The sequence below is a fragment of the Nansenia antarctica genome, assembly GCF_963989245.1.
Source record: "Nansenia antarctica genome assembly, chromosome: 9".
Lineage (NCBI taxonomy): Eukaryota > Metazoa > Chordata > Actinopteri > Argentiniformes > Microstomatidae > Nansenia > Nansenia antarctica.
In genome coordinates, this window is record NC_137679.1 from 28,712,008 (window position 1) to 28,730,313 (window position 18,306).

Sequence of the window (18,306 nt, forward strand, 5' to 3'; positions counted from 1 at the left end):
TAGTTTCCGCCTGTGAGCCTTTTTTGACGCGTGTCTTACTTTAGCCAGTGTTTTAGCCTGGTCGCGACCAGGCTAATTATATCTGACTCAGAAGGAGCTCAACCAAGCAGCGAATTATTTGAGCCACATTGATGGAACCGAACGCAAGCTAACATTATCGAGGCTTAGAACTTTATCGAGGCTTAGAAGATAATCGACTTTAGTGGAATGGGCCCGTTTACACAACATCCCCCTAACGTTATCACAACATCCCCCTAACGTTTACACAACATCCCCCTAACGTTTACACAACATCCCCCTAACGTTTACACAACATCCCCCTAACGTTTACACAACATCCCCCTAACGTTATCACAACATCCCCCTAACGTTATCACAACATCCCCCTAACGTTTATACAACATCCCCCTAACGTTCACACAACATCCCCCTAGCGTTAACACAACACATCCCCCTAACATTAACACAACATCCCCCTAACATTAACACAACATCCCCCTAACGTTTACACAACATCCCTCTAAAGTTTACACAACATGCCCCTAACGTTAACACAACATCCCCCTAACGTCAACACAACAGATATGTCTGTCCAGCTGAGTAAGAGGGTAGCATAGCAGGGGGATATGAAGGTAAAGGGTAAAGGGTCTCACGTGAAGGGGAACTTGAGGTCGTTGGGTTTGATGCAGCGGACGTAGTGAGGAGTGGTCGCGTTCAGAGTCTCCATCAACAGGGCCAGAGAGTTCCGGAACTATAGAAGGGGAGAGAGAGAGATAGAGAGAGAGCACTGATTTCACAAGTCTGCGAAAGTGATAAATGGCAGGCAGAACCCGGACCTGATATTGTGGTTCATACCAGCACAGAGAACATAACACCACAGGCATGACAGCATCTCTGCAGAGATAACAGTCACCATTGAGAGTATGAAGAAAACACACATTTGCGGAGGAGGAATTGATTCCCTACCTGGCAGCCGACGGTCTTCTTGTGCTCCTTGCTGGACTGTCCCGGACGACCCTTGTCAGGTTTGACACTGAGGCGCGTGCGGCCCCCAGCCCCCGGGGCCGCCCCAGTGGGGCTGGTGGCCTTCTCCTCATCCTGGAACAGCTCCACCAGCAGGTCAAGCTAGGAACAGCAGCCAGAACATTGCCTTTAGCAATTATAGCCAGAACATTGCACTTAGCAATTATAAACAGCTAACTGTGCTTAGAAATAAAGTAAAGTCTTGCACTTCTCTTTACACTCTGAGTGTATGACCAAAATGTTGGATTAATACAAATCTCACTGCAATGAGCAATCAACACACTGCAATGAACAACTGTGCGACTTTCATTTATTTTTCAACGTTTAGATTTTTCTGCTAGTCAGCAGGACCTTACTCACTTACTTACCTACTACTACAGGGTATGCGCCCTTTCTATTGTTATTTTGTACGCTAACAAGCTAACAATGCTAGCACCGGTCAAAGCTGCAGACCAGACTCTCTATGAGCAGAATGGGGTAATGTCGATGAAAGGCAACTTTCCTTGGTTTGTGGACCAACAATAACTACCAGTGATAATGAATGAAAACCTTAAAAGCTAACAAGCTGCATCTTAACAGTCTACAATAACATCTACAATTCAAAAAAGGCAAACATGTAAAGAGCTCTTTTCAGTGTGACTACTCGTGCAGTCCTGCAAGTATGTCCATTTCTATATGATGACAAAAACACACAGCTGCGTAAATGTTGTGGTTTGAGGGGATAAGTGGTTAGTTAGTGTGTTGGTGGAGGTGTGTGAAGCATGGTTAAGAGCAGTCAGAGGTGAGGTTGTCAGAAGAGAGGGTTAAAAGGGTCTCAGCGATAGATGTTCTACAGGGGCTCCACAGCGCTGCCATGCTTCTCTCTATTGCTGCCAAAAGCAGGAATACAGCCATAACAGTCCAAGGCCACATCCCAATAGTCTTTTCTCTATTCCTCCTCTCCTCTGTCTCTCCTCGTTTCCTTCTCAAAACACATTGGAGGAGAAGATCAAAACGTTTATCCCTGGAGATATTCTCTTCCATTGCTTTTTTTTCAGACGGATGCGAGGAATGGCGGAAAGACTTTTGCGGAAAGTCCTACACTTGTCAACCCCTCACCCTCCCTACCCTCCCCCTCCCTTCCCCAAACGTCGTCCCCTCTTTTCCTCCCTCTCCCGTCGTGTCTCCGGTGCTTAATCCCCCCATGCAGCCCCCCCACCCCACACCCCTGTGTCATTAGCTTGCTGTGACACCAGTGAGGCAGAAACAGAGAGTGGAGGGAGGAACGAAAGACAGAACAAAAGATCAAGAGAGAGATAGAGAAAGAGATGCGGGGGCAGCATTTGAAGAATGCCTGTGTTTACCTTCTGCTGGGGGAAAGGTTGTCATGATGAAGGGACAAGACCAAACATACATGGACAACAGATGGAGAAACAACACAATGACAAAAAGGAGAGATTAAAGAAAATCCAAAAAAAAATCACCACCATACACACATCTAAAACCATAAGGTAGATCTGTGATGAAATTGAAAAGAAAAAAGTACTAGCAGGCAGGCTACCAGCAGTCATCTCTGACGCTCTGATGGTCTGATGGTAATGTGGTTCATGATGAGAGTTCTCAAGGGTAGAGGTATGCAATGGTCCAGCACTATGTAGGGAAGAATGGGTCTTTTGGAATGGGTTTGCATTTAGAGCACAAGTATCAATCAATCAAAGACCGGAAAATCCTGTTAGGATGCTTGTGAGAGAAGCTCATGATGTCAGACCCATGGACTTGGTCTAGACAGAACATCAGCTATGAGAGTGCTGTCTGTGTGGAGATGATTGGGATGCCTGTCACACACACACACACACACACACACACACACACACACACACGGCTCGTTTTCTACAGCTTCATTAGATTACCATTAAGGAGAATTGCCCCCCCAAAATGATTAGTCTAGCTGGTTTCCATGAGAACACGGTGCTGTCATGGCAGGTTAATTCTGTTGTGTTAACACCATAATTAACCCCTGTGTGTGTGCGTGCATGTGTGTGTGTGTGCGTGTGCGTTTGTTTTTTAGGATTAGAGTTAGGGGTTAGAATAGACTTTTTTAACCCTTACCCCACTCTGCTGCTGGAGGAGTCTATAACAGAACAGTCAGAGGGCAGTGTGAACATCAGCACTGTTATGCCTATATGTGTGTGTGTGTGTGTGTGTGGGGGGGGGGGCGAACACCAGCAAAGTCAAAACAATACAAGGTATTAACAATTTATGCCCCTTTCCAAAAGTAATTACAGAACTGATCCTCCACAAGATCAACATGCACACATTCAGGGTCAGGTGTGTGTGTGTGTGTGTGTGTGTGTGTGTGTGTGTGTGTGTGTGTGTGTGTGTGTGTGTAAGGAAGAGCAAGTGACTGGAAGTGCCGCTTATGCTTCAGGATTTAAACGCTAAACTTAATTGATTGACATCATTACCCACACATCCAAATGTCTAAATGTGACGTGTGGACTATTGGGTCCCCATCTAGAATCACTCCTAGTGACACAAATGTCTTCTACATGTGAAACCCTCATACAGTACATTACAATTAGTGATTGAGATGAAGATCATCATCATCATGGTCATCAGATGAACAGCAGGGGGCGCCCCTCCCTTGACCTTCACTGGGTTGCTTTCTACCATGTTTCCTGTGTTAAGGTCATTCTCGTGAGACAGCGGCTAGAATCCTTCCTTTTCCTTTTTGTTTTCGGAACCTTTGACCTTGACCTCACTTGCAAATGTCTTTCAGGTAGTTGAGGACAACTTACAAAATCCCACCACTGCCAGTGAGCGACTGCGACAGAGGAGAACCAACCCTAGACTAGAGGAACACTGTGCATTAACACTAGAACAGCCATGGGTGGGGTCTTTTGACCCTGTGAGTATTTTTTTTAAAATATCTTTTCACTCGATCAAATGTTACCTTTCCTAGATATGTGCATTCTACCACCCAGTATCCTTAACTTTTCTAAATCACATCAGGATAAGCTAGTACAAAGCTATTTTGCAGTTTTTCTGTGTAGGAGGCAGGCTAATTTACAAGACGGCCAACTAGTGGTCGTTGTGTGTAAATAGCAGCTTCCCATTGTAAAGACTGTGGTCATTTGACCTCCGAGGTGGCTCTTATAGTAGGTAAAAAAGGCATGGTTGTTCTAGTGTTAAGGTTGTCACACAATGACCCTGCTGTGTCTTAAGACAGCTACGTCATTCTAATGAGAGACACATTGCCTGTCCTAATCCGGGCCTACAGAGAGGATAATGGTGATAGTTTGCGTGTCCGTGTTTTTTTGGATATGCACATTCGTGTGTGTGTGTGTGCGTGTGTGTGTGTGTGTGTGTGTGTGTGTGTAGTGATAACACACCTTGCTGGCCTTCAGCACGTTGATCTGCTCCCCGTTCACTGTATCTTTGTTCTTCTCCAGGAAGCCATCACACTGATACTCCACCTGAGATAATGTACATACACACACCACACACACACACACACACACACACACACACACACACACACACACACACACCTCAATACTGATTATGGTAATCTAGAAGAACAGCAGCCATGCCCCTGCTCTGTGTGGGTGAGGGGTGAGGGTTGTTTTCCTGCCCCTGCCCCCCCTCCCCCCGCTCTGTAACCTGACCCTGGGTTTAAAACAGCCCTGAGAAGTGGGTCAGCTGGTCTGGGGGTCTCATATCTTACACATCATTACACACAGACGAACATTTGAAGAACACTTGTGTTCACAATTATCTTCAGCTATTAATATGGAGTTGGTCCTACCTTTGCTGCTATAACAGCTTAACCACTCTTCTGGGAAGACGTTCTACTTGATTTTAGAATATGGTTGCAGGGATTTGCTCCCATTCAGCCACAAGAGCATTAATGAGGTCGGGCACTGATGTTGGGCGAGAAGGACTGGCTCGCAGTTGGCATTCTTTTTTTTTATAAATTTGTTTTTCAGATTTTATCCCCTTTTTTCACCCAATTTGGTATCCAATTGAACCCAACCTAGCATCCAATTATCCCCTGCCTATTGCGTAGGATCCGCCGCACGACCCCGTGGCCGGCAGCCCCAGAGGAGATCGCCAGGCAGACTAGCTGTCTGGCTCCTCGAGCCCAGCACCGTTATTCCGGCACCCCGGGGGCGGTGTTGCGCGACGGATCCTTGTCCAGAAATAGTCCTATACCGCCCTCGGGAGCGGCCGCTCAATATGCCGCTCCCTGTGTGTGCCCCGGCCATATCCGGGTCTGGCGAGACCGGGATTCGATCCCAGTCCCCGGTGGGCAGCTTGCACTAGTGGCTAGTGCTTAGACCGCTACGCCACCGCGGGGCTGCAGTTGGCATTCTAATTCATTCCAAAGGTGTTCGATGGGGTTGAGATCAGAGCTCTGTGTGCAGGACAGTCAAGTTCTCCCAGACCAAACTCGGCAAACCATGTCATTATGGACCTCACTTTGTGTATGGGGCATCGTCATGCTGAAACTGGAAAGGGCCTTCCCCAAACTGTTTCCACAAAGTTGGAAGCATACAATTCTCTAGAATCGCATTGTATGCTGTAGCATTGAGATTTCCCTTCACTGGAACTAAGGGGCCTAGGCCAAACCATGATAACAGTCCCCGACGATAATTGTGTCCACATACGTTTGTCCATATAGTGTACATCCCTAAAACCTCTTTTGGTTACTGGGGGGTTTTGAGTGTGTAAAGAGGCGTTGTATCAGTACTGTAACAAAGCGTTACTTAGCATAGTACTAAACCTGCATTGACCATGCTGTAGGATGTCATTGACCATGCTGTAGGATGTCATTGACCATGCTGTAGGATGTCAGTCAGGTACTGTACCTTGTCAGCAAAGTGCTGGATGATGAAGGCCTTGTTGGACATGCGGGGCTTCTCAAACAGACTGCAGGTCTTCAGGTGGGTGTTGTACAGCTTCTGGGCCCACGAGTCATCTGAACCCTTCGGCATCTAGACCAGTCAGGATGAAGAGTCAGTGAGATACACCCACACACACCCACACACCCACACCCACACCCACACCCACTTTTGATTCTCACTCAGCATGCAGGCAACACACACATACACCACACACCACACACACACACACACACACACACAGTAGAGTACCTTGCACTCTTCGTCCAGCAGGTCCAGTATGCCCATCTTGGCCTCTATCAGGTTGATGCAGGGCTGGTTGTCGTAGAAGTCGATCAGAGTCCAGGGGATCTGCTCCTTCATGTACTCCTCCTGCTCCAGCTTAAACACATGCTACACACACACACACACACACACACACACACACACACAGTCCGTCAGTAAGTCAGTCAGTCAGTCAGTCAAAACAGAGGACACAGAAGAGGGTGGGAGTCTGTGGGACACCGGAGTCCTACCCCTCAAAAACCATAGTCCACTACATCATGTTAAACTGGACACACACACACACACACACACCCCCCACACCAAGACCCACACACCATGTTGAACTGCTGTTGGAGCTTCTCGTTGGCGTAGTTGATGCAGAACTGCTCGAAGCTGTTGATCTCGAACGTCTCAAAGCCGTAGATGTCGAGGACCCCGATGAAGGAGTGCTGCTTGACGTTGGCGATCAGGGACTTGTTGACGTGCTCCACGATCCAGTTGAAGACCTTGGCGTAGATGTGTTTGGCGAGGGCGTTGCGGGCGTTGGTGGCGTGCATCCGGGGGATGGGCTTGATGTAGGTCTCTGTGGCTGTCTTCAGCTTCTTGTGACACAGCCAATGAGACATGTCCTGGTAGGACACGCCCATCAGCTCACAGAACACCGTCAGGTGGCGGTTGTTGGGCTGGAGAGAGGGAGGGAGGGAGGGAGGGAGGGAAGGAGAAAAAGAGGGGAGGGAGAGGGGGAGGGGGAGAGAGAGAGAGAGAGAGAGAGAGAGAGAGAGAGAGAGAGAGAGAGAGAGAGAGAGAGAGAGAGAGAGAGAGAGAATGCTTTTCCCAGAGTTTCATTCATTTTGGTATTTCACAGATCAACACACCTTGAGAAAAAGGACCGTCTGGGAATTTGCTGACAACAGATCAAACTGTCAACAGTCTATTTTGGTGTATTTATTTCTATTAACATTAAGTCAAACGTCTTATGTCATGTGTTGTAACAATTGAGACGCTCCCTTTAGTGAAGTGAGGGAGGGGGGGAGAGTGGTGAGATTTCAAAGATGGGAGGAGAGGGGGAAGCAGAGAAAGATGAGGAGCTAGATAGAGTACAGAGAAGAAGGGGGGATGAGGGGTTCTATGGAGAGGGTTCAGAGAAGAGGGGGGGAATGAGGAGTTAGATGGAGAGTGATCAGAGAAGAGGGGGGGAATGAGGAGTTAGATGGATAGAGTTTAGAGAAAAGAGGGGATGGGTTCTATGGAGAGGGTTCAGAGAAGAAGGGGGGATGAGGTGTTAGATGGAGAGGGTTCTGAGGAGAAGGGGGGATGAGGTGGTCCTCACTGGGATGATGCTGCTGTCAGAGTCGCGGTCCTTGATCTCCACGTTGCCCAGATGCAGGATGGCAGCCAGGACCTGGAACAGCTTCATCTGGTTGGACTCATTAATGCCTGCAGGCACACACACGCACACACACACACACACACACACGCACACGCGCACACGCACACGCACACGCACACGCACACGCACACGCACACGCACACACACACACACACACACACACACACACACACACACACACACACACACACCACACACACCACACACACCACACACACCACACACACACACACACACACACACACACACACACACACACACACACACACACACAGGAATTAAACTGATCCCAAAATTGAAAGAAACTGAAAGAAAATGAGTGAATTGACCATGAGCCCGAGACAACCGAACAACAACGGCAATGTGTGTTGTTTTTGGCCAATCATGGGGAAAATCAACTGACATGGATGATTGTGTTATCTTCAATGATCGTCTGCTCCCCATAACATCAAGCAGCAGGAGGGAGGACTTCCTAGACAGGAGAAGGGAGATGTGTGTGTGTGTGTATGAGTGGGAGTGTGAGTGTGAGTGTGTCTGTATGCGCGGGAATTCCCCACTGCACTGTTGAGAGGAAACTCGTGAAAAGCATAAAATGTAATTCACTTCTATTCAAATACAGTTTAATTGTACTGTTTACTGCTTTATCCTGCATATGATAAATCAACTTTAATTTCATCGGTGTGTGTGTGTGTGTGTGTGTGTGTGTGTGTCTTACCTAGCAGTGAGAAGGCTTGGCGGGTGGTGCTCATCTCCTTAGCATCGTCCACACCGTCGATGATGGGACTCCGGCCCTGGTTGGTGCAGAGGAAGTCATCAGCACTTCCTGGAAGAAAGCGGGGAGAGGGGGAGGGGGGTGAGACAGACAGGTCACTACGTGTGTGTGTCCAGTAAGAGAACAGTCGAAACTGCTGCTGTATGTAGGGGGAGAGTGACTGGCTTGGAACATTGACTCCTCTACAGGACATGACAGGACTATTGTTGATAGCAGCTGACTAGGTAATAGGTAACAGTTGGCTTTTCATCTGCTGTATCTGATGAAGAGGGACACAGAACTTTAATACACTCTCTGTTTCATCATGCACGCTCACATACACACACGCACACCAGGGTCAAAGCCCTCGACGAGATTAAAGCAACCATCCCCTGTTGCCTAGCAACGCAGGCCTGATATTGCTGTGACAACCCCTCCATTTACAGAGCATCGCTTAGCCAGGAAGCCAGAGAGATGACTGAGACAGAGTGCCAGTGTGTATGTGTGTGTGTGTGTGTGTGTGAGTGTGTGAGTGTGTGTAGATGGGCAGGTGTGTGTTCACAGTGGGAGTGTTTGGATGAGAAACAGGCAGTCTGGTCAGATGAGAGACAGCAGAGATAGAGACAGCTCTGCTTGTTAACATTAGCACCATGACAAATCTAACAGGAACTGCTACACCTAATATGATACAACATTTAATACCACTCTAGGGTTAGGTGTGTGTGTGAGTGTGTGTGTGTGTGTGTGTGTGTGTGTCTGTTTCTCTTTTACACATATGCCAAAAAACACAGATTCAAGATTCCAAAAACTTTATTTTCTATCACATAATGAAAATTGTCTTAGGTTAGGGGTCTCACAAACATAAAACATACACCCCTGAAAGACTCACAAAAAATTACCTTCAAACATAAACAGTTCCGTAAATAATCAGCAGGATGTGACATACCTAGTTAAATAATCAGCAGGATGTGACATACCTAGTTAAATAATCAGCAGGATGTGACATACCTAGTTTGAGGGCCTTGAACTCTGGTAGATGGGCGGAGGCACACAGCTGGTAGAAGACATGGTAGTTCCTCTCCTCATCCGCCTGGAGTCACACACACACACACACGCACACACACACGTTATCCCTGAATATCTAAATCGATCACATTTTATTTACAAAGCATCTTTACCTGTTCCTACGCCATGTGTGTACGCCATGTGTGTGTGTGTGTGTGTGTGTGTGTGTGTGTGTGTATGCGTGCATAAGGCATGAGAGGAATGCTACTCTGGCAGACACGCTTCACACACACCATCCTCATTCCTTATCTGGACGCTTTCTGAGTCTGAGTTTGAGTTTGAGTCTGGGTCTGTGTGTGTGTGTGTGTGTGTGTGTGTGTGTGTGTGTGTGTGTGTGTGTGTGTGCGCGCGCACGCGCGCTCATGTGTGTTTAGTGGGTAACTCCAATATGCTCATTCCACAGAGGTAAGAGAAGACACAGAGAACAAGGGAGGGGGCTGGACAGACGTTAAAAGAACCGACCCACACACTGGTTCAGGGAAGGGTTGGAACGGTGGTGTATTTGCTCTAAGCCTCCCAATTGTGTCCAGGGCCTGAACAAGGAAGTTGCTACTGCATAGTTCCTCTCATCTGATGGATTCCCCAACAGGTGCAGGTTATTAACAGAGTGTGTGTGTGTGTGTGTGTGTGTGTGTGTGTGTTATGGGCTTTGTGGGTAGGAGGACAGTGGACGCATGCACGCAAGCACGCACAAACCTCCTCTCTCCACACTAACTAAGAACCAACATTTCTACAGAAGTCTAAATACAGCCTGACACACACACACACACGACCCAGAAGAAACAACATGTAATAACCCTGAAGCCTGCTAGAACACAGCCAGTCTACTGTCCTGCTGCACACCACCGTCTGATCTGGTTTAATAACATTACCCTCCTACAGTCTGATCTGGTTTAATAACATCTACCTTCCTGTGGTTTCCATTCAGGAGAGGGCAGGCAGCCTTTGAAAGTGGGAGAAGGGAAGATGATAATAATAATAATAATAATAATAATAAATGTTATTTGTAATTAGGGGTGGGACGATTAGAAAATGTCATGTCACGATTATCGTGGGCAAAATAATCGCGATCCACGATATTCTCGCGAGAATTCAATAAATAAATTAAATTAAATTTTAAAAAAAGTTTTTTTTTTAATGCCAATAAAACACACTGTAATCACTTTAACTTAGATTTTGTTGTATTTTTAGGACATTTTAAGTCAGTAATTCAAATTCAGATTCTAGTGGCACATACTGTATCTCTGGCCATAATCCGGGTCCTTAAGAAAGAGCAATTCCTTTTCGGCCAATCAGCACCTTTCATTAACGTACCCAAGGAAGTTTAAAGAACGCACTCCCAGTGTTGCCAACTTCCAGAGCCCCTTGGCGACTTAATTAGTCAAAAGCGACCAGCGACAAATCTAACTTCCTTTTCTGGTCATTTGGGGAATTACTGTAAAGCATCTAACATATCCTGTATTCCATGGTTCACGTTACAACCGAGCTCAGGAGTAGGGATGGGACGATTATCGTGTTTATCGTTAATCGCGATAAAAACACCCGCGATAACTTTATCGTGGAGAATTTTAATTAGTTGAATAATCGTCATAATTTTTATTTTATTTTTCTTCTTTTTTTTTTAAATGACTGGACTTTTTAAATAGGCACTACATTTTATAAACACTGCTTTGTCTGACTGGTGGTCCCCAGCTGATGACCCAGTTAGGCCCACATAGGTGTTCAGTGAGGTGTCACAGCACACCTGTTCTAAAGGCACTGTTGGAGGTGCGTCAGGCAGCAATGCCCAGCAGGAGTACCATCACCTGTATCATGATTTGATCTGTCTGTTTTTATTGTATGTATTAATGTATGTGACCTATGTGTGTTTTTTGTTGTTGTTGTTAATATTTTTATTGAGTTTCACAGAGACGTGTACACAACAGGACATAACAACAACAACTAGTATCCGTGGGGGAGGTTATTGTCCCATTAATAGTAGAAAACTAGTTTTGCACTTTGTTATGCAGTACATTGTCCATAAACAATAACAGAACATGTTCTTTCTCTTTTCTTTTTTTTTTAAACAAACTAACAAACAAAAAACAAAGACAAACAAAACAAAACAAAAACAAAAAAACAGGGGGGGAGGAGGCCATGTCACATATCAGAAATAAACAGAAAAGAAAATGACAACAAATGCCATAATATATGGGGGGATCACCCCCATCGGAGACAGCATCCATGTCTTACAGTCCTAAACACAGCGGCAGCACAACACCAGCACAGTAAATAATATTGTGACCCATACATTGTAGATCTGTTACACATTAGTCTTGTGTACTTTCTTGAGTGTAATCCACCAAACCTTTCATTACAATGGCAGCCAGTCTGGTACCAATATAATCTAAGAACGGAGACCAAATCTTATAGAATGTCTTTATCTTACACTTATACCTATATGTCAGATATTCCATAGGAATCATATCAAAAATTACCTTGTGCCATCCAGCTATTGTAGGCGGTTTGCAGTCTATCCATTTCAGCAATATATTTTTCCTTGCACAAAAAGTGAGGATACACAGAAGTCTTTTGGAATGCATACTTTTAAGTTGTTTGTCTGGCAACCCAAACAATAGACACATGGGGTCCTTATCCAATGTAACATCTAGAATTAGATGAATTTTATCCACTATACCTTTCCAGTAATCATCTATATATCTACAAGTCCAAACACAATGAACAAAGCTCCCAACCTCGGTAATACACTTTGTACACATTTCCGATTTGTTATGATCCATTTTATGTCTAAGTTGGGGAGTAATCTGCAAACGTTGTAGTAGTCTAAATTGCGTTTCCTTCGTCCTATTACAGATTGAGATGTCGTTTGCCGATTGCCATATTAGTGACCAAGTTGCTGCATCAGTATTAATGTTCAGGTCATTATTCCAGTCTTTGGGCGTAAATGCAGGTTTGCCTTTATCATATTTCGAAAGTGCTCTATACCCAAGCCCCAGAATGCCTCTCGTCTTTCCAGCAGAGACTATCTCCTCCAGCGGAGAGGGTTGGTGACAGAGGCCAGTGTCTTTTTGGCTATTTAAAAAACTTCGTATCTGAAGGTATCTGAAAAACTCATTTCGTGGTAGGTCATATTTCTTACATAATTGGTCAAATGAAAGTAGTATTTCCGTATCATATAAATGTCCGATAGTAACCATCCCTTTGCTGTCCCACCGCTTGAAACCCCTATCCGTGGCACCAGGGGAGAAGTCTATGTTGCCCCAAACTGGCGAGAGGGAGGATGTAATAATCGTATGTTATAAATAAATAGTAATATAATTGAGATTTCTCACATGAGCCGCGCGCGAATATCCTCACAGAAATTTGTCTCGCGCGATTGTTCAGCCTGCATGGGTAACGTGACTGTCAAGTCAGCCTTGTCAGTCAGTCACTAACGTATGCTAGCCTTCTCACCATGGCTGCATCGGCCCCGTGTCCATTGCCTCACCTTTCCAGGGTTGCACGCAGGCTTCTATGCATACCTGCAACTAGTGTTCCTTCAGAGAGAGTGTTTAGTGCCAGTGGGCACATACTCACACCTCTCCGAGCACAGCTAAAGGCAGAAAAAGTGAACATGTTGACATTTTTGCACTTTAACCTATCTTGAAGCTTTCACGTCTCTAAGCCACAAGGCTAGCACTCAGTTTGATGACAGAAAAGTGTCAGTGTTCAAGTTTTGTTTGACAGTATTTTTTTCCTTTATTTATGCAGTGATACCTTATAATTTATCATTACCTTATTTAAGATTTTATTAAAGATTTTTATTTTTGTCAAGATGTTTTAAAAATGATGTTAATGTTATTAACATGATTCAATAAAAATACAACAAAATCTAAGTTAAAGTGATTACAGTGTGTTTTATTGGCATTCTAAAAAAATTATTATTATTATTATTTTTATTTTTTCATTCTCGCGATAATATCGTGGATCGCGATTATTTTGCCCACGATAATCGTGACATGACATTTTCTAATCGTCCCACCCCTACTCAGGAGAGACAAGTAGGGATACAGTCTATGGCGAGCGAGGGTTGCCGTCTCCTCTCTCCCTCAACACTCACTCCCGCGGCCAGTCTGATAGCAGCCGCGGGGAGTGTACCGTTGTTCCCCGGGTCCTCACAGGGGGTTCGGGCAAAGTTCGGGAAATAACGGACGGTTGTCATGTGTTTATACAGCATGGATGTTACGTGCCTAATGCTTTGATGCGCACACTTGCTACTTGCCGCTTTAATAATTGTATTTAGCCTATAGCACAAGTCATGCATTGCATGTAACCTCAAGTGCTGAACAGTATTAAGTAAACCACAATATATTTGGTAAAGCTTAGGGGCGACCGTGCCTTTTGCAGCCATAGACTATCACTGCCTGGTAATAGCAAGGAAGGCCAATGACAGTATCCCGTCTAAATACGTTACCTAGTGACTGACTGACAAGGCTGACTTGACAGTAACGTTACCCATGCAGGCTGAACAATAGCGCGAGACAAGTTCTGTGAGGATATTCGCGCGCGGCTCATGTGAGGAATTGCAATTATATTACAGTAACAGTCGCTAACTTGACTGCAAAAGTAATGTAGACTAGGCTGAAAAATAGCGCCAGACATTTGTTAAACACAGTTTATTCATAACATACGATTATGACGATTATTCAAATAATTAAAATTCTCCACGATTAAGTTATCGGTGTTTTTATCGCGATTAACGATAAACGATAATCGTCCCATCCCTATTTGTAATGCACTTTACATAAGGAAATCTCAAAGTGCAACAGATAAAAAAACAAGAAGAAGAATAAAAAGAATAAAAGAATAACATTTCAATAAAAAAGGTTAATAAAAGGCTCTATTAAAAAGGTAGGTTTTAAGGCTTCGTTTAAAATCAACCATTCAGGAATTTCTGACCAAACCTGAGGTTCTATCCCTTACCACTGAGTGAGTGTGAGTATATAGGGTGTTGAGCAGAGAGTGTGTGTTCTGTCACTTGCCTGAAACACCACTCGTGACTTCTCCAGCAGGTAAGTCCTCATGTTGGCTCCGATGATTCGGTAGCGCTTGTCGAAACCAATCTCTATGTACTTCCCAAAACGACTGCTGTTGTCATTCCTAGTAGTCTTGGCATTCCCAATGGCCTAGGTGGGGGGACAGCGATTATAGAACAACAGCACAAGCAGGAGTCAAGACCTTGAAGTAAACAGATCAATAGAATAGAATCGTCTTAGGAGTGTGAGCCTGTCCTGTGGTGTTGTGCATCATGGGGGATGGAGTCCTGCTAGGTCAGCAGCTGTAGTCAGCACACGCACGCACAGACACACAGACACACAGACACACAGACACACACACACACACACACACACACACACACACACACACACACACACACACACACACACACACACACACACAGTAGAGGGATTGAAAGTGCTTAAAGGCAATATCACTGCAGCAGGGGTATCAATCAGGCTCACACACAAACTCACACACACAGGCTCCAGTCAGGAGCGGGTTAAGGAGTGTGTGAGGACAGAGAGCTGAGCTAAGGGCAAACACACTCTCACTGTTCTCTCCAGAGAAGGACGCTTTCAGCAGAGCAGGCAGGTATGGTAATCACTCTCACACACGATTGGCTGGCCTGGCTGAGAGAGCTGGGTGGAAAGTGATGTCATCGGTATAGCAAGGGATGGTGTGTTGACCATATGGGCACAAAGGAGATCTCTACCCCTCCCCATGAAATCTCTCTCTCTCTCCCTCTCTGCAGAGGGCAGCCTCAGGCAGGTGGACACAAGAGAGGGGGATGGAGTAGGGACCGCTGTTCTTCCCTTTGTCTCTTCTCCTCATCCCCCCATCACTGCCATCAGCTCTCCTAACTGGGACTGCCAAAGTGCAGTCATAAAACACAGCCTTGTCATTCTCACTCAGCATGACGCATGACACACACACACACACACACACACACACACACACACACACACACACACACAGACGCACACAGACGCACACACACCACACCACCTTCCATCTGAAGGTCCTGCATATTTGTTCTATGAGATAATCCCTTGCAGAGAGAATAGATCTGGACCCACAGACCAGGGGCACAAAGGAATTTCGCCACTGCTCCCCAGACCTGGAATACTTGACTGTTAAATGCCGACCCACATACCTCCCGAGGGAATTCAACGCAGTGTACATAACAGCTGTTTACATTGCACCAAGCGCGGATGCTAGCTTAGCATTAGCCCGGCTACATGACGTCATCAGTGGTGGACAGAGCACAGATCCTCAAGCAGTACACATCATAGGGGGGGACTTTAATCATGCTGACCTGAAGGTAGTACTACCCAAGTTTTATCAGCATGTTAAATGTGCAACAAAAGGGGATAACACACTGGACAAGGTATACACCAACATCAAGCTTGCCTACAAGGCTAGACCGCTAGCTCATCTAGGCATGTCTGACCACGTGTCCATCCTCCTGATCCCAGCCTACACTCCCATGAGGAAAAGTGCTCCCATCACCACTAAGACTGTCAGAACCTGGACAGCAGGGTCCGCTCCACTGCAGATCTGCCTGAATGACACCTCATGGCAGGAATATGAGCATGAGGACCTGGAACAGTACACGTCGTCGGTTCTGAACCACATAGTGAACTGCACCAATTCAGCCACCGTGGACAAACGTGTCCAGGTCTACCCCAACACGAAGCCATGGATGACTGAGAAGGTCCGACAACTGCTCAAGGAGAGGAACAACGCCTTCTCAGCGAAGGACAAACTGCTGTACAACACCACCAGGGCTAACCTAAACCGTGGCATCCGGGAGGCCAAGGCAGACCACAAAGAGAAGATTGAGGAATGCTTTCTGAGCAACGACTCCAGGCGGGTGTGGCAGGGGGTTCAGCACATGACAAACTTCAGAGCCAACAGGCTCACAGCCGCTGAGGGCGACCCCCTGCTGGCGGAAGAGCTGAACTCCTTCTACGCCCGGTTCGACGAGGGGCGAACGGAGGTAACCACAACACAAACACCACTCTCTCCAGCTCTCAGCAGCCTCACCCTCACAGAGCATGAAGTGAGACGCGTGCTGAAGGCGGTGGACCCCAGAAAAGCCTCAGGGCCGGACGGCGTCCTGGGACGGGTGCTGAGGGACTGCGCCGACCAGCTGGCCGGGGTTTTCACCAACATCTTCAACCAGTCCCTGTCCCAGGCCACCATCCCACCCTGCCTGAAAACCTCAACAATCATCCCAGTCCCGAAGAAAAGCACGGTGAGCTGCCTAAACGACTACCGCCCGGTGGCACTCACACCAATCATCATGAAGTGCTTCGAGAAACTGGTCCGGGCCCACATAGTCACATGCCTCCCGCCCAACCTGGATCCATACCAGTTCACCTACAGAGCCCACAGGTCCACAGAGGACGCCATCGCGACGACTCTCCACTCCACTCTATCCCACCTGGAGAGGGGGAACAGCTACGCGAGACTGCTCTTTGTGGACTTCAGCTCTGCTTTCAACACTATCCTTCCAGACAGGCTAGTGACCAAACTACTAGACCTGGGACTATCACACTCCATCTGCGCATGGATCAAGGACTTCCTGTCTGACCGCCCCCAGAGAGTGCAGGTGGGCTCCCACACCTCCACAGCCCTCAGACTCAGCACTGGGTCCCCCCAGGGCTGCGTGCTAAGCCCCATCCTCTACAACCTCTACACCTACGACTTCACCCCCGTCCACCCCAGCAACTCCATCATAAAGTTTGCAGACGACACCACTGTGGTGGGCTGCATCTCGGGGGGGGACGAGGCGGCGTACAGGGATGAGGTGGAGCAGCTGGGCAAGCTGTGCAAGGTTAACAACCTGCTGCTAAACCAGCTAAAGACCCAGGAAATCATCGTGGACTTCAGGAGGAAAAAATCTGAGGTCCAGCCCCTGCTAGTCGATGGAGGGAGCGTGGAGAGAGTCTCAACTCTCCGATTCCTGGGGGTGCACATACAGGAGGACCTGTCCTCGAGGACCAACACAGCAGCCATCATCAAGAAGGCACAACAGCGGCTCTACTTCCTGAGTGTCCTCAGGAAATATCACCTCAGACAGGAGCTGCTTGTGACCTTCTACCGCTGCACAGTGGAGAGCATCCTCACCTACTGCATTTGCGTGTGGTTCTCCAGCTGCACAGCCGCAGAGAGGAAAGCGCTACAGAGAGTCGTGAGATCGGCCCAGAAGATCATCGGCGCCCCCCTCCCCTCTCTGGAAGAGCTGTACAACACACGCTGCCTCAGGAAGGCCACCAAGATCTCCAGGGACCCATCCCACCCTGGGAACGAACACTTTGTTAGGCTGCCCTCAGGCAGGCGGTTCAGGACCATGTCCGCACGGACAAATAGACTGAAGCTCAGCTTCTACCCTAGGGCCATTCAGGCCCTGAACACAGCAAAGACCTAGGTTCTAGGCCCTGGACAATCTAGACAACTTTATGGCAGCTACTAGATTGTAAACATAAGTGCAATATTGAAATACAACTGTGAACATTTCAAACCTGCTAACTGCGACACTTTAAATGAATGTGCAACAATACTATGTGCAATATGACAACCCATGTGTACATAAGGTTCAGATATAGGAAAAGTTAGGATATTTATAGCATAGCATAGAGTACAGCACAGTGTTTTATTGTATAGTATAGTAGTATAGTATAGTAGATAGTGTACATAGCCTTTATTTATGTAAACCAGCTCTTTTCCCTTTTTTTATTTTACCCTTGGCCCTCTTGTTTTTAGTATTTTTCCAAGCACCAGGGGAGCCCCCCCTACTAAATTTCGTTGTATGGTACCTGTACTGTATTAATGACAATAAAGACCATTTATTCATTCATTCATAAATAGAGCGCGGTACTGTTCAA

The 18,306-nt window shown here is 46.6% G+C and overlaps 1 protein-coding gene across 2 annotated transcripts in view; it reads right to left on the bottom strand.

Moving 5' to 3' along the window:
- myo5aa (myosin VAa) overlaps nucleotides 1–18,306 on the bottom strand; it is a gene marked incomplete at both ends in the record, with an annotated part of 52,353 nt that overhangs the window by 17,692 nt on the left and 16,355 nt on the right. For both annotated transcript variants that reach the window (XM_080539934.1, XM_080539935.1), the window contains 10 exons: nucleotides 654–751; nucleotides 967–1,125; nucleotides 4,395–4,478; nucleotides 5,874–5,999; nucleotides 6,159–6,299; nucleotides 6,506–6,853; nucleotides 7,501–7,607; nucleotides 8,276–8,383; nucleotides 9,320–9,401; nucleotides 14,398–14,541. In XM_080539934.1, the coding sequence (XP_080396060.1) occupies nucleotides 654–751; nucleotides 967–1,125; nucleotides 4,395–4,478; nucleotides 5,874–5,999; nucleotides 6,159–6,299; nucleotides 6,506–6,853; nucleotides 7,501–7,607; nucleotides 8,276–8,383; nucleotides 9,320–9,401; nucleotides 14,398–14,541 (1,397 nt within the window). The remainder of the gene's footprint in view (nucleotides 1–653; nucleotides 752–966; nucleotides 1,126–4,394; nucleotides 4,479–5,873; nucleotides 6,000–6,158; nucleotides 6,300–6,505; nucleotides 6,854–7,500; nucleotides 7,608–8,275; nucleotides 8,384–9,319; nucleotides 9,402–14,397; nucleotides 14,542–18,306) is intronic.